Raw genomic sequence first — 24,529 nt, forward strand, 5'->3', positions numbered from 1 at the left:
ACGTACCCACAAGGCAAGGCAAGGCCACTTTATTTGTATAGCACATTTCATACACAAGGCAGTCTCAAAGTGCTTCACATTATAAAAATGTCATACAATAAAGTGAAAAAAAAATAGAAGGATTAAAAGAAAATAAAGGCAAAAATTAAAATGCATAGAAAAACCCTCATTAAAACCAGCCAATAATAAAATAAAGTTTAAAATTTAATAAAAAAAAAAAAAAAAAAAAAATTAAAAACAAGAATATCAAGGAATATAAAATACAGTGCAGCATAAGAACTTCACAGATAGCATTGATTACTGAAAGGCAGCGGCAAACAGATAAGTCTTCAGTCTTGATTTAAAAGAGCTGAGATTCGCAGCAGACCTGCAGCTTTCTGGAAGTTTGTTCCAGATATGTGGTGCGTAAAAACTGAAGGCTGCCTCTCCATGTTTGGTTCTGACTCTGGGGACACAGAGCGGACCTGTCCCAGATGATCTGAGAGGTCTGGATGGTTCGTAGCTAAGCAGAAGATCATCTTGGTCCTAAACCATTCAGTGCTTTGTAAACCAGCAGTAGTATTTTAAAGTCAATTCTTTGACATTCTGAATTAACTGCAGCTGTCTGATGGACTTTTTAGGGAGACCTGTGAAGACACTGTTACAGTAGTCGAGCCTGCTGAAGATAAATGCATGGACAAGTTTTTACAAATCCTGCTGAGTCATAAGTCCTTTAATCCTTGATATATTTTTTAGGTGATAGTAGGCTGACTTTGTAACTGATTTAATGTGGCTTTTGAAGTTCAGGTCTGAGTCCATGACTACACCGGCTTTGTTGGTGGTTTTTAGCATTACCGCTTGAAGCTGGGTGCTAACTTTTGATCGTTCCTCCTTGGTTCCAAAAACAATGATTTCAGATTTTTATCACAGATCTGTCATTGCTCCGGTATGCACATACGGTATACAGATGTTTTTGTGGGCTTGTTTGTTTTCTTTAAGCTGGAGAAAAATATGTTGAAATGTGTCTGCTTGATTAAATCTCCATTAACTGGTCTCAGTCTGCTGGGCATCTTTTCAATAAGAATGATGCCTTGTATCCCAGAATATGGTGTGAAAGCTAAGCTTAAACTAAGTTCTTGCTGTTCATCGAACTGAAATGAATTTTTTTTTTAATCCTTGTAGATCACATCCAAGGTCATTTTGTACACCTATTTAACAAAACATTTTTTTTAAAGTCAATTTCTTTGTATTTTTAACACAAAATCCCCCCAAAAATGTCTTCCTGGAAAACAAAATATGTATGCTCATCAATTTCAACCAATAATATCATCACATCCATCTATCTATCTGTAACTTCGGCTCTGCACAGAGCTGAAGAACGTCATGAGCTAATCTTTTCAACGATCAAATAAAATTTCCCCAACGTTAAGTCCCACTTGCTTATCCTGTTTCACTCAGAAAAAGATCAGGGTACGGACGCCAGATACTCTTGAAATGCTGTTTTAGCTTGACCTTTAGAAAAAGACAGGAAGTCAGGACTAAAATGGCATATGTGGGTTGTTCTTCCACAGCAAAGCATTTTTCGTTTTCATTTCAACCCTTTGTCGACTTTGAAAAAGTGCACAAATTCACACTTTCACATATGCTTGCTTCAGATTTGGTGTGCTCTCCTGTTTGCAGCTACAAAAGCAAGGCTGCTGACCAAACCCAGAATATGGAATCAATGGTGGACGGGTCAGTCCACCACTGATTGTTTGGTGTACCTGCTAAATATGTACTATATACAATGACCTTGTGGTGACCTGTTTATTTATACAAAATACAAAAGGTGAAACAATTCTGGTAAAGCAACAACATTCAGTGTATTAGTTACAGAAGAACAAGCAACATTTTAACACACACTAATATAAGTAAGGAAGTGGCTCCTCCCAGGAGTCAGGACCTTTACAAGGAAATTACAGGCACATTCCAACATTCCATAATGCATCATCAGATCAGGTTACCCCTAATGCCTACAGTAAATATCTTTGTATTTATAACTTTCATTTTTCATATTTGAACTATGGCACCTACAGTTAAACATATATACCTAAACACGAAGGTATATTCAATTAATAAATGGCTCAGTTTTGTGCTGTATTTCTGTAACGAAGTATACATACAGTTTTACTTTTTTGCTTATTCAGAAACTGGTTTTACTGACAATTTATGTCATCAAGGCCATTTTCCAAAGAGTGCGGTTACTTTGGAATTTACCTGCTGCAGAATCCACAAAATTGCACACATCCGGCAATCTATTTTTGTTGCATGATGATTTCTGTATTTTTTGTGTGCTTTGTTTGTGTAACTGATTACAATTAAATGCATCACTTCATCTTCATATTACAGAGGGAAATACCTTTTTACATTCATTCAATACGAAGGACGGAATAAAACACCTCCCTGCAAACATCCCAAAAAAGTTCACAAGATGGCTATCGTTTTCAGAAACACCACATTCCTTTAGTGGCATGAACACAGGATGCAACCTGCCTGTGACAAGTCTCTGCGCTGGCATGATGCCACGTTCAAAACTACCCAGTTTGGTAGAAACCGCTTCCACAATTGTGACATTGGAGTTTGTCGTGTGTTTAGCAGTAAATGATGTCGGTCTCCACTTTTCATATCCCCGGAAAACTCCTTCACAAAAGACAAAAGATGAGATCAATTCCACCGAGAGACCCAGTGACAATGATAAAACATAGAAGAACAAAAAAAGACAGCAGCATGATTAAACAAGGAGTGTTGTGCAACTTTGGTTTTTACCCGAGCCAACCATCTCAAATGACAATGACTCTTGAATAAAAATTCTCTGGCATCATGAAAGAAACTTACTGTGAGGTGTCCCAACGGCGCCTCAATAGAATGGAAATTCCCAGCACTAAAACAATGGGGATGATATTGAAGTAATGGCATCTCCCAAAATGTGCTTTGCTTAGGACTTGTATTGCAGTGTCTGTAAGAGAAAGTTACAAAAATATGACACCATGAATAAGGAACTGATAACTTTTTCAGGTGTTTCACAATATGTTGTTTTGTGACTGTTGCTGTGTTTTCCAACGCTATCAAAATGCTTTTGATGTCGAGCATTAATGGGCTGTATCTGTAAGTGCCGACCTCTGAAATAAATCGAAACAAATGGTTACCTTTCCTTCTGCAGCCGGACCTGATGGTAGCTGATATGTCTTTGGCCTTGACATCACATGTAAGTGCTGTGGTCCAGTTACGTTTAGTGCTGAGTTGGCTGTTGAAACGGTAGAGGCCAGGAGAAGCCTCCACTTTGCGTGTGTGGGTTATGTTAGTTAAATTTGTAAGAAGCTGTCCATGCAGCTTCCATTGAATCCGAGCCTCTCTGTGGAGTCCTTCCACATCGCACTGGAAAACATATAGGCCTCCGCTCACACTGGGTTCGGACAGACAGACATCGTAGCTCGCTGGTGAGAAAAGACTTGAGTTAAAATTGCGCAAGATTTGAGTCATTCCCGGGTTAATGAATGAGTGATCAAACACGTGGGTGTGCATAAGGAATTAATGACTCACCTGAAACGTTCAGATACACAAAGAATCTCTGGTAGATGTTTTGACTGTGAAAACGGCAGCTGTACCTTCCCTGGTCCTCCACTGTGATGTTGGTGAGGAGAAGAGAGCAGTTACTGCTGTTCTCAGACAGAAGTATTTTGGCCCTGCCCTTGTATCCGTCATTGAATTTTGACGTGTTCCTGTTGTGTTTGAACACCAGCGACGTCTTTGGTGTTTCCATCTGCCACTTTAACTCCTGGTCCAAGTTTCTCTCTGAGCAGTTGCATGGCAGAAGGACCGTGTCTTTTAAGATGCCTTCAATAACCTCTTCATCACCTACAGCACAAAAGGTAAATCAGGATAAGTCCATGTCTCAGACTCTTTGGGGAATGTTAATGCTTAGCATATCACTGAAAAACATTCAATGCAAAAACGAAACAACAATGACTTCAAAAGTGGGCTCGTAAGTTGTGAAAATGTAAAACCAACTGAGTTAAGCTCAGTAAACTTGAGAGATAAAGTTTATTCAACTTTTTAGTCAAATTGACAAATGTTTAAGTACCGTTTTTTAAGTTGTCATTAAGGTTTTTACAGCAGTCACTGTTCCTGTCAAAGTCATATTCATACTAGAGTCAGTGCAAAGCCTTTATATGAAGCTGCTCCAGCAGATCTCGTAAATTAGGAGTAGGGACTGATTTATACCAAATACTAATATTCATCATGGTTATAATTGTTTAGTAATTTCAGTTGTATTCATTAATTGTTAACAACCACTTAACATGTATTAAAGACTAATGTATTTTGTCACATACTGTATATGTACAATTTGGAGGTACTTGTACTTTACTTGGGTTTTTCCTTTTTATGATACTTTGTACTTCTAATCTACGATATTCTGGAAAGAAATATTGTACTTTTCACATTTTTTATTGAAATTTGAGTTGAGTGAAATCTCAGCAGCAAATTCATTCCACAGTCCCCCCCCCCCCACTCCCCCCCCCCCCCCCCCCCCCCAATTTGCAGAAATTACTCACATGAACCAATTTGTTAACTCTGATAGTGTTGGTTTTATTGTTCAAACATAGCACTCCTATTGCAGACTGTAGTTTGTAATTTGAGAAAGAGAAAGAAAACAAATGAAGAATGTTGTTTATCTCTGAGATTGTGGAAAATGTGGTAATAATGTTTCCCTCTCCGCAAATGCTGTTTCAGCTTGACTTTAAGGAAAAGACAAACAAACAAACTATCTGAGATTGTGAACCATATGGAAACGTTTCCCTCTCCACTCCTGCTGATGTCCACCATCAAACAAAAGTTTGGACAAAATAATATGGACATATGTGCTGTGATTCTAAAAGGCTTTTTCATTGAAGCCCAAACCTTGTGTTATAAAACTGAATCATTTAATTGAAATAATAATAATTGGAAAATAAATTTGTATTAATAAAATATCTTCAATTACATTTTAACTCTAAAATGATCATAACAAAAAATTAAAAGATTCCCCTCATGAAAGTTATATCCTTACAATGACATACATCTCATGTGGGTTTGATTTATATTTCTCTACAAAATTATTTATAGCACAATTCAATCAAGAACTTTCTTCCCACCACGGTGCAAAGATGTTAAAAGACAGACACAAACCACAGGTGAACTCTAGAAGTCCTTCTTGTTTTAACTACCTTTTTTTTTTTATAGTAAAACGAAGATGTTTTACTGCATTTATGCCTAAAGGACTTCCATTCATGTGGCATTAGCGCCATAATCCTGTCTGTTGCAGGGCTTTCACAAGAGCAGCTGCTGGCTCTGTATACTTACTGTCTACAGAAAAATGTTAAGTGATAAACAAACTGCTTCATATTAAGTGTTACATTATACATATTGCGTAACTCCATAGTCACAGCACGTTTAACTGTCAGTATGGATTATTGGGTTGGATTTAAGAACAATCCAACAATCTTTCAAGGAGTCTTTATCTTTATTTTGCCCGAGGGCCAATTTGTTGTTCTTGTGGTTTCCTAACATCAACAAAAAAAACATCCAATAAATAGTGTCAGTGGTATAATCATACCACAAAATCTGCAAAACTATGTACCTAACATGAATATGCTTTTTAACCATTTAAAAGACCAATGGCAGCAGAGAAAAAAACTATGCACAATGTCATGTAATTTCTCACTTTCTTGGTTTTCTTTTAATAAGTTGTAATATTTAGTGAGCATTGTTGGAGGAAGCCTCTCTGTAACTGCACAGGACTATACATAACTTGAATTTAAGCGATCTATACATGTAAATCGAACTTCTGCACAGATTTAAGCAAATACACGAATGATCAATCACAGCAATGTAGTAGAGAATAAAAGAATGCAACATGCCAAAACGTAAAGTAACACATTTATCAGTATTGCAACACAAGGTCTGCAGCTACGCGACACTGTTACTACTCAAATATATACACATATAATCTATGCTCGTTTAATTATAAGGATACGGAAATCTTACCTGAGACAATTAACGCCAATAACACTCCCAGGGTGAAAAAGGTCCTCATGTTCGGGTGAAGAAAGACACTAATGGCTCGAGAAATATGCCGTCAAACGACCCCTTGAAGTGTCGACTCTGCTCCGTGTCGTCTTGTTACTTTGATTACATTTTAGAGACCCGACAGATATATACGTAGGTGAGTTAAATCCCATTCCCTGAATACGTCCGCAATCCACCCGTTTTTTCAGTTAGACCGAAACTAAGCAAAAGTTCATCAGCCGTTTCCGGAATATAGTCATAAAAGTCTCAAAGGAAAGTAGTGCGTGATGAACAGTCGTCCGTCCGCCACGCAGGACAATAGAAACCGCATGAACCAAACAGCAGCTTTCCTGTGAGCGTTACTATAACACAACGAGGGTGTAACCCAATGCTTTTTCAGTCAGTGTCTCTGTATACGACATTATAGTTATGGGCCATGTATGTGTTTAATGAGAGCGCCACCGCCACCACACATGGTTAGACCCTGCTCCCCCGCCCCCACCCAAACACATCCAGGGATCGGCCTCGCGCACACACCGTCACCGTCGGGAGCTGTGCAGGGAGTGATTGTAGGGATCGGAGCAATCCGCTATTGTTGTCGACGCACTTTCTAAATTCCTGTAGTAACATTCATCCTCCGATTTATCGTGAACAATAACGGAGGGTGCCGGATAACCGGAGGACGGCATGGGAGAGCTCACGGCGTTTCTGCTGTTACTGGTGGCGACCTTGACGCTTTCATCCGAGGTGAGTTACAACGAAGAGATCCCGGCTGTGGGAGTCGGTGAGCCGTTCCCCTGGCTCCGCTCGTCCGGCGGGGCCTAGCGGCGACCACCGGGGTCCGGTCTGAGCGAAGACGGCTTAAAAACAACCGTTTAAAATGCAAATGTAACGTCTTCGCCTGCGAATATAACGTTCCACGGATGACACGGAGGCCACGTAACGTTAACAGTCGCGCTGCCACCAAAAGATAACATTACCGCACTATTTCGCCGAGGCCCGCTCTTTGTTTGAGCCAATAACGTTAAATAGATTTTCCCTTGGTACATTATCAACGTCTTCTCGTGTGTCGCCATCGACATTGGTGGCTTAGTTGTACAGATTTATTGCGTAGAACAAGCGAACCTCCTAAAATTCAGCAAGGCCTAGCTGTTACCCTTATTGACAGCTTGACCCTGCAGTGTTGGACATGTTTTGGATTAGTGTAGGGGTGTTTTGTTTATGTGTAGAGTTGGAATAGCACAATTAATCTATGTATTAATAGATGGCTAAATTAAGTCACCTAACTCGATTAGGATCAGGATAGCTAACGCTAATGTTAGCTTATTCCAGAAAATAACTGGGATTGGCATGGTAACCGCTAGTGACTAGCACAGCGTCGTACGCAGTCACTTTGTCCTGTTTAAATCTTAACGGGTCCAAAAATAAAACCCGTCAACACCAGGTATTACAGTAGACATTCAGCTTTGACGTGAATACGTTAAACTACCATACGGACCGTTTTCCTTTTTAACAAATGCTAACAGTGCAGTGTTATTTGGTGCTACTGCGTGGACCTGGCCCACTTAGACCAGTCCAGCAGCGTTGCAGCTGCAGGGTGGTGATATTGCTGAGGAGAATGGAAAAAGAATGCAGCCTTTTTTTAGTTTGACACAAGCAAGATGGCGCCTGTAGCTTGCTGGTGCTGTGCAGGACTAGAGAGAAATACACATTTTAGGACCATGTGGAATTAGGAAGATGACATGATGCATGTTGCAAATCATCAGAGGCATACAGCTGTTTTGTCATCACATAATGCCTCATTTAGGAGCACAAGTACGTTAGGGAGAGTGCTAATACAATGCAGGCTCAATATGATAACACAATCTAGATTTCCAACCAAACCAAATCCCTGCGTGCTGCAGTGAAAAATGCTTCTCCAGCAGAAATTTTGCAGGATACACCATTTGATGTCGGCAGAACTTTCTTCAACGAATATCACCATATTGCCATGAACGTGGTATTAAAATGTTAGCCCTACTGTTGGGTTGAGGTGCATTCAAAGATATTTTCACTTGGAGTTTTTTCTCCTGTTTTACTCCACTGTTCATAGTTTATATCTTTGCTTTAATGTTTTTGTTGTATTTTAACTTTTTTTATTATATGTCTGGTGAGCTAGTCAAATCCAGTCTCCAGTGTTTTTTTTTCAGTTTCTGTGCTGCATGTTTTTTTTTAAGCAAAGTCATGATTGAAGGTGTCACACAGGCCCTGCAGTAATACCAACTGTAGACGTGATAACCTTTGCCATGGCCTTCTGCCAGAGTCCCCTACAGTCACACGGGAGTGTTTTCTTTGATGTAAGACCAGGTTTGGCTGGTTGTCTCATTGTTATCCTAGACTTGTAAGCACAGGAGCAATTAACTGTAAGCTAAGCACATGGGTTGATTATATATTGGTTGGCAGCTGATTCCACCATTCTGAGCCATTCTCATTCAACTATATATTATGCAGGTCTTCATAACATGGCATCGTTTTGTATTTTTAAAGATTGGCAGCAGATGGCTTGGTGGCTAGAGTGATGTCAGCTTGCAGCATATGTCTTTTTTGATGTCTGCCAGAAAAATAGGCCCACAAAACTCAGCACATTGAGACTTCCTTAAAATTGTTTACACAAAATGGAAGGAACAACATTTAGTGTAGACAGCTATGTCTTATTGGACAGTAGAAGACCAATGTGGGTTCAGTTGAAAGATGATGTGTGCACTGCATATTCACTCAGCTGGATGTTCATGACTGTGTGGTTTAGGAAGTTTCTCTTTGCTATGATAGGCAATAATGTTTTATCCACAGACTAATTGCACTTTCTTATATAATGTGGAACATCAATACAATTCCACATGACAGACTAACAAAGGGCATGTGTGCTGCCCTTTGCCTGTAATGCTGAGCTCTCTGGCTTATGGGCTCAAAGGGATGAAACAGGATATCTTGCCTTGCCTAGGCTTAAACCAGTAGTAACTTGCTTTATTTATTTATATAATAACTTAAATGCACACTAATATTATAGATGTATTTAAACATGCCGTTATCCTTTTTGATTCACTAATCCCAGTACAGCATAGAAAGCCAGATGTATGTGCAGGATTGTATGTGAAATGCAGTTGAATAAACAGAAAGGGGATAAATACATAAGCTGCATCAAGAGATATTTATGTTTAAGCTATATTTTAGCCAGTTTGGTACCATCAATCTTCACTGTTGTCCTGTCTTTCCTCTTGTCTGTCCAGGTGCCTGCAGATGACTCTGTGGGATTGCTAACTGAGCCCCAGGTGGCCATGTTTTGTGGGAAGCTAAACATGCACATCAATGTGCAGAGTGGCAAATGGGAGTCTGACTCCTCAGGCACTAAGAGCTGCATTGGCACCAAAGAGGGCATCCTGCAGTACTGCCAAGAGGTATTTACGCCGAGGGAGACCGCCACACAGAGACGGATAAATAGAACGGGACAGAGAGAGAAAGTCAGCAAATGGGCAGAGAGAATGTAGTAAGAAGGAACATAACAATCACTCCCTTTTCTCCAGGTGTACCCAGAGTTGCAGATCACAAATGTTGTGGAGGCCAACCAACCCGTCAGCATCCAGAACTGGTGCAAGAAAGGCCGCAAGCAATGCCGCAGTCACACACACATTGTTGTGCCGTACCGCTGCCTTGGTATGTAGTTTTAATCGTACAGGTGTATATTACTCAACGTGTTTGTGTGTAAAACATACACCTGTAATGAGCAATGGCATGTTTGCGTTGCAGTTGGAGAGTTTGTGAGTGATGCCCTGCTCGTTCCTGATAAGTGCAAGTTCCTGCACCAGGAGCGTATGGACCAGTGTGAGAGCCACCTGCACTGGCACACTGTAGCCAAAGAGGTGAAACAAACACGACATTCAGTGCTGCTGTGTGAACTTATTCTTATGCTCCCTCCATCATTACATCTACTTCTTTCTTATCTCGTCTCCGGCTGACTGCTGCTAAATCTTAACTTAATTTCGTTGTCCTGCTGTCAACAGTCTCTGCCACTTCGTTTTCATTTGATTTCCTTTTATCCTTGTGCCTTTTTATGAGTTTTTATTCATGTTCAGTCATCCACAGAAACAACAAAGTCTGTCAAACATACATTTTTAACCTCTTATAATAATCATCATAATCTGTGCATCAGAGCTGAATTATGAATGCAGGGCTATGCTCCTTATCTCCCACTAAGGTTTACCACAATAAACCGTCATATCTTTATGATCATATGAAATGATTGAATGCGGTTTATGGCGCTGTATGAAGTCATGATGAATGCCTGTTATTTAATGTAGTCCTGTGGAGACCGCTCCATGAATCTCCATGACTACGGGATTCTGTTGCCATGCGGTATCGACCGTTTCCGAGGGGTGGAGTTTGTCTGCTGTCCGGCAGAAGCGGAGCGAGAGTCGGACAGCGCGGAGCTGGAAGGGGAGGTGTCAGATGTCTGGTGGGGCGGAGCTGAGGCTGAATACTCTGATACCAGGTGCCATCACTCGCACACATTCATCCAGCCTGTTGGACACGCACTTTTGTTGATGCATCAACTGAACCAATTGCTCTCCCTGCAGCATGTCACACCCGGCCGACACAGAGACAGCCACCGCTGAGGATGATGAAGATGAGGATGAAGAGACCTTTGAAAGGGATGAAGATGAAGATGTCGATGATGATGAGGAGGAGGACGAGGAAGACGACGATGTGACCGATGAGCGGGATAGTGACGAACGCAATGCTAACATCGCGATGACAACCACCACCACCACCACCACGGAATCAGTCGAGGAAGTTGTTCGGGGTAAGAAATCCGGTGCACACACACCCTTTGTTTACATTCATTTATTGGTTATTTTTCATCATGTGTTATTTTGTTGATTACCTAGCAACGTCTCATTTTGCATTCATTTTGATTTGATATTTACTTTGCGTTTGCCTGTGTGTACATATCTCAGCCGTTTGTTGGGCTCGCGCTGAGTCAGGCCCGTGTCATGCCATGCTGGAGCGTTGGTACTTCCTGCCTGAGAAGGGCCGCTGTGTTCCCTTCTTGTTTGGGGGCTGTGGGGGCAACAGGAATAACTTTGACTCGGAGGAGTACTGCCTAGCTGTCTGCAGCAGCTCGTGTAAGTCCCAGGACCGGAGCCGTCTAGTGCCCTGAAGTGTCAACACCAAGAGCCTGATTCCTGTCCTGCAGATTGTCTCTCTGTCTCATTCACTTTCTTTGCCTCGCCCTGTCCTGAGTGTCTGGCTCTTAACCAACTGGAGCACTGACAAGTGGATTTGGTTGCTCGTCTTCTAGTCTTGAGTATTATAAGATTATTTTCAGAGCAAGATAAAAAAACAGTCTTTTGTCTATATTTTTGTCTAACTGTCAACAAATCCAATGAAAATACTATAACAAATATTGCATTAGCCCCCCCCACCGCCCCCAAGTCCAGATTTCCCTCCAGTAGACGTAAATCTTTAAAAACACGTCACAAACATATTGTTGAATTGTTAGAATTGGTCAGTTGGTCAAAGAGGAGTATATATTACATCAGCTGGGGGCCATTTTCATCCAGATATACATTTTGTTCTCTAGTTATGAATATATGTATCTATGAATGTAGGATTGACTGTAAAACTAAGCTACAGTACCCATGAAACATGGGCTTTTCAATAGATTTTGGACAACAATGGAGACCTTTTCCACAGAATCAGGGTTTGAAAACACAGATACTCGTCAGTTGAATCAATTCTTGATTGTCCGCAGGGGATTTGTTGACAACAAATATAGAATATTTCTAGCCAGACACAAAACAATCATGTAGTTTCACTACAATGTTCAAACATCAACAGTTAAAGTAAAATGAAAAAACAGAAAGTCAAGCCAATCAAATGAGTGTCCCTTTGGAAAGCAGCCATGATGCCCTAGTAGTAGTGATTTCAAAATCATTCAATAACTAATCTCAAAATTGTGAAACTAACCATTACTTCTTACAGCATGTAGAAGAAGCAGCGTAAACTGAACGCTGAATGTCTGTGTGCTTCTGCATGCACCTCTAGATGCACACACACACTTGTCTGCATGCCTTGCTCATGCAAGGTCTTGTATCTGCTGCTGCAGCTCCATAGTAGTCTGACCCATCAGCTGTGGGTCTCTAACGATGTCGTAAACATGTCCTAACCAGCTGAGTGTTGCACTGTGTTGACAGGCATAGTGTGTGTGCGAATGGGGGAGGGTGTTGTTTGAGGATAACGGGTTGATTTGCTGTTTCCACCCATCCTCCTCAGTGGTGCAGCGATTGCCCTGATCCTGACTCAGCACTTTTCATCTTATCTCCAAGCTCCCACATTAAACAAAGATGTACGCACAACACTTGTACTGGGAAACTAACCCCTGATAACCCGTGTCTTTTATACCAGTCCTTGTTTCTGTTTGTAGCTAACACGTTTTGTATGTTTTTAATGACCGTTGTCTGTATGTCTTCAGCTGAAACACTGGAAACCCTGTCTAATGTTGCCTCTGTAGAATGCTTTGTGTGTTTCAGATGCACTGGGTTCAGTGTTTTCCCCCCTTCATTTGCCTTTCATCCATCCTTTCTACTTGTGTTCTTATTATGAGTGATTTCTCCACTGCCATGTATTTGATTCCCGCCTCTTTGTTTCCCTCCAGTGCCCACCATGGCCCCAAGTCCTCCAGACGCCGTGGATCGGTACCTCGAATCTCCCGGGGACGACAGCGAGCACTCTGACTTCCAGAAGGCCAAGGAAAGCCTGGAGGCCAAACACCGTGAGAAGATGTCCCAGGTATACTTGTGTGTCAGGGTTAACCTCTGAAGCATTACTGTCTGGGGTATTGCCCTGTCGAGGTGTATAAATGTCTGCCCCGACGAGACAGCTTGTCAGTCTGCGATGCTTTGTCGCTGACACGATACTCTAATGTCTAGGTGATGAGGGAGTGGGAAGAGGCTGAGAGGCAGGCCAAGAACCTTCCTCGTGCTGACAAGAAAGCTGTCATCCAGGTAGGACACACATCATAGCTTCTGCATTTCTGTATGTTTATTTTTATTATCATTTCTAAATGTCAGAGATGTTTGTTATGAACATATTTTAGTTGTCTTGGCCAAAATTGTGAAAAGTCCCCTTCATTGTTTGTTCAGGAAGCAGAGGATGAGGATTTTGACAACGTTATTTCCTGTCAAGCTTCAGATTGTTTTGCCAACTAATTGTTTTGCTGGCTGCTACGACCCACAAGCTATGGTTTTATTGGTGGTTTTATTCATTACAATTTATATCTACCTTTTATGTATGAACATGAGTCGTCAAAAATGTGAGGATGAGAAAAGAGAGATATTGTAATAGAAACAATCAAATGTGTTCCCTGTACTGGCACACTAGAGGGGAGACACCACCAATGCCACTGTATATTATTGTTATACTCCCTCTATAATTTCTAAAACTGAAAAACACAGCTTAATGTGTACCATTTATGTGGGAACAACATGTGCAACTTCAGAAGTGAAATATTGAAATAATTTGAAAGCAAAACAAAAAACAAATGTGACTCTTATGTATCAAATTATGTATCGGTGTGCGGTACAGGATTCGTATTAAACTAGACTGTTTGTGTTTATAACGATTGCAAAATGTTCCACATTTGCAGCACTTCCAGGAGAAGGTGGAGGCTCTTGAGCGGGAGGCAGCAGGAGAGAGGCAGCAGCTGGTAGAAACCCACATGGCCCGGGTTGAAGCTCTCCTAAACAGCCGCCGACGCCTGGCTCTGGAAAATTACCTCGGTTCCCTACAGGCCAACCCTCCACGGGTACACACACAAACACACACACACACACAGTCGTACCTGGCAGGAAATATGAAATGTATAAAGCTTTGATTGCCTCACTAACACCATGCAACACTGCCACCTCCAGGCTCGTCAGGTGTTGAGCCTGCTGAAGAAGTACATCCGTGCAGAGCAGAAGGACAGGCAGCACACGCTGAAACATTACGAACACGTCCGCACGGTCGATCCCAAGAAGGCTGCCCAGATCCGACCTCAGGTACTCTACCTCACTCACATCCAGTCAAAACCACTTTAGCTGTACCAGAGCTTTAATGCAAACGGTTTTAAAATGCTGTTTGTGTTAAATTCCTGGTGTGGCCTAAAATGAAATGGTATAATTTTGCAGGTTTTAAGAAGTAAACTCTCTTCTGGCCCCTTTAGGTTTTGACCCACCTACGTGTGATTGATGAGAGGATGAATCAGTCCGTCAGTCTGCTCTACAAAGTGCCCATTGTGGCGAATGAGATCCAAAATCAAGTCTGTAAGTGTCGTGTTTTATTCTTCTCACTAATTGTATGAATGACTGCTATTCACACATCTGTATGATGATTCTATTAAATGAAGATTACAATTAAATCCTCATGAGGGAACAGTCGCTCATAAACAATGTAATAGAAGGTTGTATTATTGTCAAATTGTAACACGTTTTTTACTGGGGAAATTGTAATTGTGACATCTTTTAAATGGTTTCTGACGTTGTACGTGTTAAGTAGCCCCACTCAACCTCTTGTAGTGCTGACTGAAAATGAAAAGTGGTATTACAGCTGGTCTGAAGTCCAGTGATGGATTGTGTGCTGATAACACAGCACCTCTTCTTTTAGTTTGTCTTCAGTAATCAGGACGGCAGACACACCAATTCTCCCATCTATCATCATGCTGTGTCTCCTTCTCTCACGCTCCTTTCCTCCTTTATCTCCTCAGCTGTTGTGATGCAGAGAGTTCAGTCGGAGCTGTCTCAGCAAGTCTCCTCCCTGCAGAGTGATGGGCGGGTGAGTCGAGTCGCACCGACTCACATATGTATGGAGTCTGTCCTGTACAAACTGCTGAATAGAATAACCTCTGCCCTGCTGTGAAACAAGACAAAGTAGCACACAAGGTGGCCATGCACATAGAGACTTTGTTGGTGTATTTAATGCAGAAAGAAAAGGCTAAGAATGGAATTATTTTTTCAGACTTTGTTTAAATGACTAGTGGTGACTGCAGTCAAGTACAGTGAATGAATAGAAGAGAGAAATCAAACTGATCCAACTGAAAATTGAATAGTGCTCTGTGGAGAGCACTTTCTCCCCCTCCCAAATGAAGGAAGAGTTAAAAATCAGCCGTCCTTCCCGGCAAAGATAACAAAAACTGGGATTTATTCATTTTGCAACGTGACTCACCTACCAAACTGTTAAGAGGAGGGAAGACTCAGCAGTCAATGAGAGGTGAGCATACAGTGATAAATTAGCACAAAAATATTAGGCTGATAGGATAGATAGACAGACAGATACATGCACACACACCGAGTTGAAATCCTGTGGGTGACTTTCCACCTTTTTTAGCAGATAATGATTACATGACGGTCTCCACCGACACGTCCATTAAGCTGTTCCTCTGTGTCTGCAGGTGGACGGCAGGGTGAGTTACGGTAACGATGCTCTGATGCCTGACCAGGCATACAGCTCTGCTCCCATGGACCCTGGCCTGGACGGACTGGGCTTCATCCACCCAGAGAGCTTCAACCAGCCCAACACGGAGAACCACGGTAACACACACACACACACAATAACTTACTATACACAAAACACCATAATGTCATGAAATGAATATGCATGCCAAGTTGACTTTGCAATTTTGACATTTTAAAAAAATTCTCTGAATTTTTCTGCAGTTGAGCCTGTTGATGCTCGTCCAGTTCCAGATAGAGGACTCCCCACACGACCTGGTGTGTTTGTGTTTGTGTGTATTTCTGATTCCAGCATGTGCGGGCAATTAATCAATACAGTCCTTTTATTAATAAATACTTTGTGTGTGTGTGTGTATCTTGCTTCAGTATCTGCCCTGAAGCCAGATGAGATGCCAGAAGTGCGAATGGAGACTGAAGAGAGGCAAAGTGCTGGTTATGAAGTTTACCATCAAAAACTGGTATGAAAACGCATCATGTCGTTGAATTATGTTCCTGCAGTGGTATCTGTGCTTTGTGAACATAAATATATATTTTAATGGCAGGTTTTTTTCGCTGAGGATGTGGGGTCTAATAAAGGTGCCATTATTGGACTTATGGTTGGAGGGGTTGTCATAGCAACTATCATCGTCATTACTTTGGTGATGCTGAGGAAGAAACAATATACTTCTATTCATCACGGTGTAATTGAGGTAAGAGACATTTTATGAACAGTGAGTTAATTTGTTTATTTACATTAAATATATATTTTCCACTAATCCCATTTATGCGTATTGCTAGGTGGACGCAGCAGTGACACCAGAGGAGCGTCATCTGGCCAAGATGCAGCAGAACGGCTACGAGAATCCCACCTACAAATTCTTCGAGCAGATGCAGAACTAAAGAAGTGCTCGTCAATATTTTCTCCAGACGTCCCCCCACTCTCTCACTCATAGGGTCTGTTCCATTCTGATCCCTTGCCCCCAGCCCCTACACCCTCACCTTGTTCACGGCAAAGGAAAGGTGTGAAGAATACTGCAAAGGTTGATTTTTATCTTGTTTGACGGTTTGGCAAAAAATGAGGGAAACGCAAAGTGTCACTTTGCGTCTCAGTCAGGGGTTTGGGCCAAGGGAAAGTGACATGGAACAAAGCCTTCTTAATCCCTGATCCCTTGATTGTAAAGAGCCTCACTTGAGCTTACATTTACCTGCAATTGATCAGACAAGGGTAACCTGTTTCACCTGCACATTTCAGCCAATCGCAACAAAAAGTTCATAGTGTTTGTACTGAAAAAACCCTGATGATGATTTATATGAAGTCTCGTAGCTAAGACCAGAACCCCCCCTCCCCGACATTCTGATGACAGCTGTGCTGTGCTTGATGACATAACAGCTCTTAGAGCTGGCAACGGGCGGAGGGGTTCTCAGAGCGCCTCTCTGCATAATTGAAGCCCAACTGTTTCAGGTTTGTTTTACAAAAAAGGAGGAAAAAATGCAGAAAAATGATGAATAATCAAAAACATGTAAAAGTTGAAGAATATTGAATGTTTTTGTTTTCTGATTATTATTTTTTAATGTGTAATATATTAAAACAGAGATTAGCTGTAAGTATATGTAGTGCATGGCAATATTGATGACAGATACAGTATACTGTATGTTGAGGTCCTCGGGAGCGGTCCTCTTACTAGATATATTAGCAGGATTGTACATTTCTAGTGTCTTCTTTGTGATCTTGTGATATGAAGAAGAAAAAGAGTATTCAGAACCCGGTCTGCTTTGTTGTCACACAGACTTGCTTTAACTGAATCTTGGCTCGTAGCGCTCATCTCCATGCTTCACAGTTGTGTTAGCTGCATGGGCAAAATTGCTCTATATGTATTATATGAAGTGTAATAGTATCCGAAAGGAAGACTATTTTGTTACTGTTTGCGTTCTATGCACTCTGTCATTTTGGAAGTCCGATTATTGTCACAAAAATATTATTGCTGTTGAGTCCCTGATGCCAATTCACGCTGTCGCTGCACATTGGGTTTTTTATTAGGAGGTTTTCTGAACGTGCATCATTCCAGATTTATCATTCCACTCCCATTCTCTTGATTGTAAATATTTGGCAGATGGAGATCTGACTCGCAATGGCCCACTTCCATTATCAAGATCCCCCTCTTGTCCGTTTCCCATGTACACGTGTTCTTCGGTCTTTCTGTCTAACCCCCGTCTAACCTCCCTTTCTGGCTGTGGCAGCAATATTATACAGCGCAGCACTTTGGGAGCATTTGCTAAAAGAGACGGGATTGTTGCCCGACAGAAACTTCTCCTCTTCACACACATTCCATCACCAGATCTCACACACATTCTATTTTTCTACATTCTCTGTGTATACATGTACAGTGCTTCTGTTTGTCCCGTGGTGTACATTTCTTTGCCTGCATATCTGTTGTCCTTAAGAAGAGGTGAAGGATTACCATCAACACCGGGAGGATGACCACGACTCACATCAGCATAAACACATTTCCCCTCTTCCTTAAATAAGTTATTAACGCCACCTCCAGTAAACATGAATGTGACATGCATATTGTGCTTTTATACCACAGAAATAAAACACTTATCACCTCTGCACATTATATTCATGTGTACAGACACTAACTGAAGCTCTTAATCAGGTGAATGTTTAAAATTTGTATCAACGCTCACTCTTTGGAGGCTCGTGTTTAAAAAGAATTGTGCTTTTTTTTTTCTCCCTTCATTGATTCAGTGACCTTCCTTTGTGTGTAGCTAAATGAACCATTTGCTTAGAGTAAGAAAAAGCTTTCTACACTCACTATACAATGAATAAAATTTTGAATGTACATAACTTTCTGCTTGTTTGACATTTTGAATCCAATTATTAAATATAATCATGTATTAATCCTAATATTTACTTTTCAAGGCACAGATGAAAAGACTGAATCACAGACGTTTAGAAAAATGCTTGCCACTTTATTCCCCCCAAGTGGACAAAAAAGGGTCCAACAATTTAGGGAACAAACACTAAATAAAATACAAAACAGGTCCTCTATTAATGGAAAATATGAAAATACACTTGTCCTTGTGGCTATCAAAAACATGTAGAACCGGTATATACAGTGAAAATGATCCTGAACTACAGACAAGGAACGCATTACATAAAGCTCACAACTCGCACATCAAGTCACACATTCAAGCATTCAGTCACATGCACGCAACATTTCTCAATACTTAGACACTCTTCTCTTGGTTAGAGTTAGAGAAAAGATAAAAAAACAAAACCCTTTTTACCTGCCTCAGTCTAACATCAAACTGTAAAGACAATGAAGTTGAAAATCCACACTGATCATGGATCAGCCTTGCGTTTTCTGTGCCTGATGAACACAGTGTGTCAACAAAGGAGAAAGTTGTTTTGATTTCCAATCAGCGGTGGAGAGCAACCTTTGGCAGTCGAAGAGTGCTTTAATGAGGCCTCCTTTAACTGTCTTTGTCTAGTGTGGTGGCGGCGAGCGTCACTGTAGTGATTGGCTGGCCGATGCCGTGCATCTGCATGCGCGCCAGTTTCTTCTGTTCACAGTCGGTCACCAAGTTGTTGAGCTCGGCAGCACTGTAGCCAATCAGAGTTCTCAGGTCGCACACAAACTTGTAGACAAAGCGCTTGCCCTGCACCTTGCTGATCATGTCCCCGTCGTAGTAATACCTGAACCGGGACACAAAAGTCAGAATCTCGCTGCACAAAGCCCAAATAAAATCTTGCATTATTTTGTCGTGTGAGAAAATGTATGTCATGTTTCAATACCATCCAATTTGCCATCATGACACCCACACACAGACACCACAGAAGTTTCACAAACGAATATGAGTTCACTTGTTACTCATTGTGTTATTTATCATCGTTAGCATCATCATGTTCTTCTTTTAAACCAGAAAGCCTGAGTTTACAAAGCATGGGGAGTTTGCAAGACAATAAACTGTTGAGTTGCATAGTGGGAAATGTAGGCTCTAGTGTTTCTGGAGCTTAATCTCTATTGCAATTAAAAACAAACAAACAAACCTGAGGGCTCTGCTGAGTTTCTCATAGTTCATAGTTGGCTTGTTCTTGCGCTGACCCCATTTCTGTGCCACAAGTTCCGGCTGGTTGAGTTTGAACTCCCCCTCCTCGCCCACCCAGGAGATGCAGTCTCTCGCATCTTTGTCCGTCAGCAGCTCCAGCAGAAACTGCCACAATTGGATCTGACCGTTGTTGCCTGGCACCAGAGAAACACTACATTTAGTGAAAATGCTATAATCATTAAAAACTCTATTCGTGTAAAATGATAGATGCATTTGCATTCAAAAACCTCGACCAAATTTGCACCACAACACTAGTTGAATAAAAATATTTGTGGAGTGCCTGACTGCTGCAATCAACACAATTTTTTTTGTACTATTTATTAATCTGCAAATTATCTCTCTTGTTTTTGTCTAACAGTTCAAAACTCATAGATAATATGTTTATTATCATCACATACAACAAAGAAAAGCTACAACATCTTGCATTTGAGATGCTTAAGGTAGACAAATGACAATCAGGTTGGAACATTACATTACAAAAAGCACGTAGCCTGCTTCCATACTGAGTCCTTATGTGTGAGGAGTACTACCTGTACGGTTGCCGGGTGAGCTACGCTCCTCTCCTCCTGAAATACGTGGAGCCCTGGGTCCACGGCTCTGCTTCAACACCTTTATGGTAGTGGGTGTGCTCACTTGAGCTGGGATTATCTGCACAGCTGGAGACACAGATGGAAAAGTTAGAGATGAACCAAATATAAATGATCAGAAAATCTGCTAGTGTTTAGTGTCCACTATGTTGTAGTGATGTTCTCTCCACAAGAGGAGGATAATTTCTTGTAGCTTTGTTAATTAAAAACAATACACAAAAATCACATTGCTCCCCCGTACACAAAAGAGTCAGTGTGTGTCGTGTTCCATCATATCAGATAACTTCAGCAACTCATGACTGGCCAAATCTAGCACATAACAGCCTTTGGCAGATTTTCCAATAAAACTCTTACGTTGATCAATGGTGACAGTAGCATCCCCTCCAGACTGGTCCTGGCTAGCCAAAACATCTGAAATAAATACAAGGGATTAGAATAATATACCAAATTCATCAGGCCATGGTTACTGTCCCATGTATAAACAACATGTGACTTCATGCAAAATTAACACATACTCTCCTCTATCTGACTTACATTTGCGCAGGAGTTCCAGGTGACTCCAGAGTATCTCTCCGTTGGGCACTTTCTGAAGGAACTCTTCCTGGCTGAATAAGCACAGATCTCGACCTGGGATGTGAATGCTGCCTATTTCCATCTCATCGATGTTAAACTCCTTCATTACCCAGACGGCCCAGTGGATCACCTGATCAGCTGACCAGAGCACAGGATCTGAGGAGAGGGGGTGAACGTCAGACAGTGAGGACCACATGTATTTGTTACCACATCGAGGACCGTTTTCCCACAGCAATGCATCTTATTAAAGTGTTCCTCACCATATGGTATGCCCAGGCGAACCTGCTCTTTCCGGTAGCCTTCAAGTGCTGCAGCCCAGCGTGTAACCTGCTCCGACGTCTCGTCAGACAGGCCAGAGCGCTCCACAGCAATGAGTTGACCCTCCTCCACCAGAGTTCCTTCCTCTCCTGCTGCATCTGGATCAATCACCACCTCTACTGTTTCCACCGGTTTCACAATTTCCAAAATGTTCAATTTCTCTTCACCTGGACGAGGGGGGAAAAACAAATAGGGGAGGTTGATGTAAGTGCAAATTGGAGTTTGGACATTAACGGTATTATATTGCTGTGTATTTTCTGATATTGTTTGTTTTTCTCAGTACCTGGTTTGGCTATTAACTGCAGGCTGAGCTGCACTGTGCCATCTGTCTTAACTCCCTGATCGAAGAGACTGTGGTCAGGGTGTAGCTGAAAGAATACAACAGATACGTTAAATCAGTTGAAAAGAGGCGCAACAACACATACTTTAAAGTTCAAAGATGGAGATCTTGATATGCTCTATGTAGGTACATTGTTACCTGAATGTCCTGCAAGCAAATCTCAAATGTATCCAGGGACATTTGGATACGGGGCTCCAAAAGCTTCTTCAAATTGCCAATAGGCTCATTGATGTCGATATCTTGTTGAATCAAATCTGATGCAGTGATGGTCTGCTCCTCAACACTACATGCAAAAGAAGAGATGAGATGAGTTGCTTCATGTACAAGAGCATACAGTTTTAATCACCATCGTCTTGCTTACCCTTCCTCCAGGCATGCCTGTTTCTCCCGTTCATCAATCTCGATCTCTATCATCTCTTCTGGTTCACTTTTAGACATTTTGCCTTACACAAAGAGCCAAACTGTAGGAAGAAATTAAAGAGTTTATTCTAAATGTTATTTATACATATTACAACATATTAATACAACACAATTAAAAACACCATAAATGAGGACTTGAAAATATAATAAAAAATAAATAGAATTTCAAGTAATTTATCAAACAATATAGTGGCCCAGCAGCAAACCTCTGCCTGGGACTCCTAACTGATCAATCAATCCCTGTTGTTGATTGCTGCTTTAGCTTCAATCACCTTTATAAATGTGGAGGGATAACGGAACAGTAATGACATTAACACATCATAATGCACTTTGGAAAACATGCTTTGATCCATTGCCTGTAATCATGAGCACACACAGCCCATCAGAGGCTGGAATCTGGAGAGTGTCAGACACTCCTGTCCCTACCTCACAAATCTGATTTGTTCTACTGTTTTGTTATATTATTGTGCATTGCATTTTTTTTTCTGGTTGCTATTGTGAACAGCTATTTTCAGACATTTCAGAGCCCAAACAAATCATTTAAAAAAGAATCCAAATTGAAGATGACCTAATAATGACTCTAATAAACGTTAGTGTAGCACTATTAAGCTGTAGAGGTGGTCATGCCCCGGTGTCTACCCATGAACTCTGTTAACTAAATTATATTCACACTACATGTACTGTATTCACTAGGTCAACTTATAAATTCTTTGTTTACAGTACATCTATAAACCATAACAGTACATATACACACCATTTTCAAAGGCGAAAAGACAACATTATATGTTGCTTCTTGTTTTATCCAACCAACAGTCAAAAAAATATATATATATCCAATACAATAATGCAAGACCATGAATTTGAGAAAGTGTCATGTTTGAAATGGCAAAATATGGTTATTGTTGCTGCTGTTTTTCATAATGCCAAAAATATTTTTAAAAATGGACATTAAAAACATGGCCTTTAACACAATAATGTCAATAAATAGCAGTGCAGAAAATAATTGCTAGTGATTTTCCATTTATTATTCTATTAAGTGGGAGGTTTAGTAGCACAAACAACTAAAAAGACATCCAAAAAGTTTAAACTTGTCTTAATAGAGTGTTTCGGCTCAAGTGTTTTAATGTGTGGCCATGACTTAAATCTGGAACAGGAGTTAGGGGGTTTTCTACTATAAAGGCCTCTCAGCCTCGACTCCTCATTGATCGCCTGGAACAGTTCACTGACTGCTCCAACTGCTAACGTTAGCCAACTCGAGGGCGAGGCTTTCTCGTCTAGAGGCCAACTGGTAGGCCAAAGTTATCAGCAATTGTGACCAAACATATGTATACATCACGAACACACATTGTTAAAAAACACACGAAGTGAGATTTGACACACTGGTCGATACACCGAAGCTGGTCTACAGCGAACCAAGTTAGCTACTATTTTTTTTTTTTACAAGCGAATGCACCGCGGGGCGAGGTAGCCCGTCGCACAACCGTCGGTCCCCGATCGCTAAACAACGCTTAAAATAAAATAGAAACGCATTGCGCCTCATAACTTTAACGAATCTTTGCTGAAACACACTTTAACTCTGCGCGTAGAAAACTTTTAAAACGGAAATGGAATAAACGGAAACAAAACAGCATAGGGCAAATGGAAAGGAGCCGGAAATCCTGGCTAAAGGTTTACAGCGTACAAGACTTCCGAGAGCAGCCGCGATAAAACACGACACATGCGTCAGTGGGAAAACCAACAACACGGAGGGACTTGCGATGTGGCGAATGCGCTGAAAAACGGCGCTCGGTTAAACACAAACTGCGACTTTTACAAAGAAGGGTGGACTAAACGGCAGGTTTAAAAATCGTCTCTGTATGTATACGCACTGTGTGTTTGAGGCTGGGCGGCGACGCGGCGGAAGGCAGCCTCCCCACTTCACCGCTGTTAGCAACCAAGCTAACACACAAATGACATAACTGCGTTTGTCCTAAACGATGGTGTTTAAATTGTCCAGATTGTGAGAAAGAGACACGAGCAGTTGTGTTAGCCAACGTGATCCTACCTTTAGCGGAAGTTGGCTGACGCTCTGTGAGTGTGTTGTTAACACTAGCTTGAATGTAGGCGGCCTCTTCCCCACTAGGCTAAGTAATCAACAGCTAGCGTTAGCGAGCTAGTGAGCCACAAAATAGCGGGAAGAGACTTGGCACCACAAACAGAGCCCCGACTGACTACGATGTAGTACACTTTCTTCATAACGAGCGCGTCTACCTCCTATGTACCCATACCTCTTAAAATCCGGCCCTGAAAGATGTTGGATTGTGTTCAACTGTGGTAGAAATGCAGCCAAAAACTCGCACACAGTCGAGTCGTATCATGCAAGTTTTTGGTCAACTATCGCTTCACACACTCGGAGGAGGGCGGAGACTAACTGGCAAGACCGTTAATGTTACCCTAAAAACCTGTATGGCAAAAACAAAAGGATGATAGTCTTAATTATAGTGTGTACTTTATTGATCATAAGTTGGGGTCACTTTCTCAGTACAACAGATGAACGTCGGCGTTTTAATAAAGTAGGCCTACGTATTTTCCCCCTCAGATTTAAATTCCATAGTCGTCATCCATTTTAATAC

The 24,529-nt window shown here is 41.3% G+C and overlaps 3 protein-coding genes across 6 annotated transcripts; 1 reads left to right on the plus strand and 2 right to left on the minus strand.

Moving 5' to 3' along the window:
* Positions 1–87: 87 nt before the first annotated feature.
* Positions 88–6,475, minus strand: LOC311022417 (uncharacterized protein). Its single transcript, XM_084023647.1, has 5 exons — positions 6,043–6,475; positions 3,559–3,873; positions 3,165–3,452; positions 2,854–2,974; positions 88–2,658 (listed from the first exon to the last, which is right to left on the minus strand). The coding sequence occupies exons 1-5, from the start codon at positions 6,089–6,091 to the stop codon at positions 2,640–2,642; spliced, it is 792 nt and encodes a 263-aa protein (XP_083879773.1). The 5' UTR covers positions 6,092–6,475; the 3' UTR covers positions 88–2,639.
* Positions 6,476–6,606: 131 nt separating this feature from the next.
* On the plus strand, positions 6,607–18,414 carry LOC311022415 (amyloid-beta A4 protein-like). 2 transcript variants are annotated; one of them, XM_084023642.1, is made up of 18 exons: positions 6,607–6,810; positions 9,330–9,497; positions 9,624–9,753; positions 9,847–9,959; positions 10,398–10,588; positions 10,674–10,900; positions 11,055–11,222; positions 12,755–12,888; positions 13,029–13,103; positions 13,745–13,903; positions 14,010–14,138; positions 14,303–14,402; positions 14,843–14,910; positions 15,527–15,665; positions 15,792–15,845; positions 15,954–16,045; positions 16,130–16,276; positions 16,365–18,414. In XM_084023642.1, the coding sequence occupies exons 1-18, from the start codon at positions 6,751–6,753 to the stop codon at positions 16,464–16,466; spliced, it is 2,256 nt and encodes a 751-aa protein (XP_083879768.1). In that variant the 5' UTR covers positions 6,607–6,750; the 3' UTR covers positions 16,467–18,414. The 2 variants fall into 2 exon arrangements, with proteins under 2 accessions (XP_083879768.1, XP_083879769.1); XM_084023643.1 differs by lacking the exon at positions 11,055–11,222.
* Positions 17,111–24,333, minus strand: gabpa (GA binding protein transcription factor subunit alpha). 3 transcript variants are annotated; one of them, XM_084023644.1, is made up of 10 exons: positions 24,185–24,333; positions 21,859–21,958; positions 21,636–21,780; positions 21,441–21,525; positions 21,100–21,324; positions 20,801–20,995; positions 20,621–20,677; positions 20,210–20,335; positions 19,621–19,813; positions 17,111–19,266 (listed from the first exon to the last, which is right to left on the minus strand). In XM_084023644.1, exons 2-10 carry the CDS (start codon positions 21,933–21,935, stop codon positions 19,044–19,046), a joined length of 1,326 nt encoding a protein of 441 aa, XP_083879770.1. In that variant the 5' UTR covers positions 21,936–21,958; positions 24,185–24,333; the 3' UTR covers positions 17,111–19,043. The 3 variants fall into 3 exon arrangements, with proteins under 3 accessions (XP_083879770.1, XP_083879771.1, XP_083879772.1); XM_084023645.1 differs by lacking the exon at positions 24,185–24,333 and adding an exon at positions 23,962–24,108; XM_084023646.1 differs by lacking the exon at positions 24,185–24,333 and adding an exon at positions 23,786–23,937.
* Between the last annotated feature and the right edge of the window lie 196 nt (positions 24,334–24,529).

The sequence above is a fragment of the Eutrigla gurnardus genome, assembly GCF_963514095.1.
Source record: "Eutrigla gurnardus genome assembly, chromosome: 12".
Classification (NCBI taxonomy): Eukaryota; Metazoa; Chordata; class Actinopteri; order Perciformes; family Triglidae; genus Eutrigla; species Eutrigla gurnardus.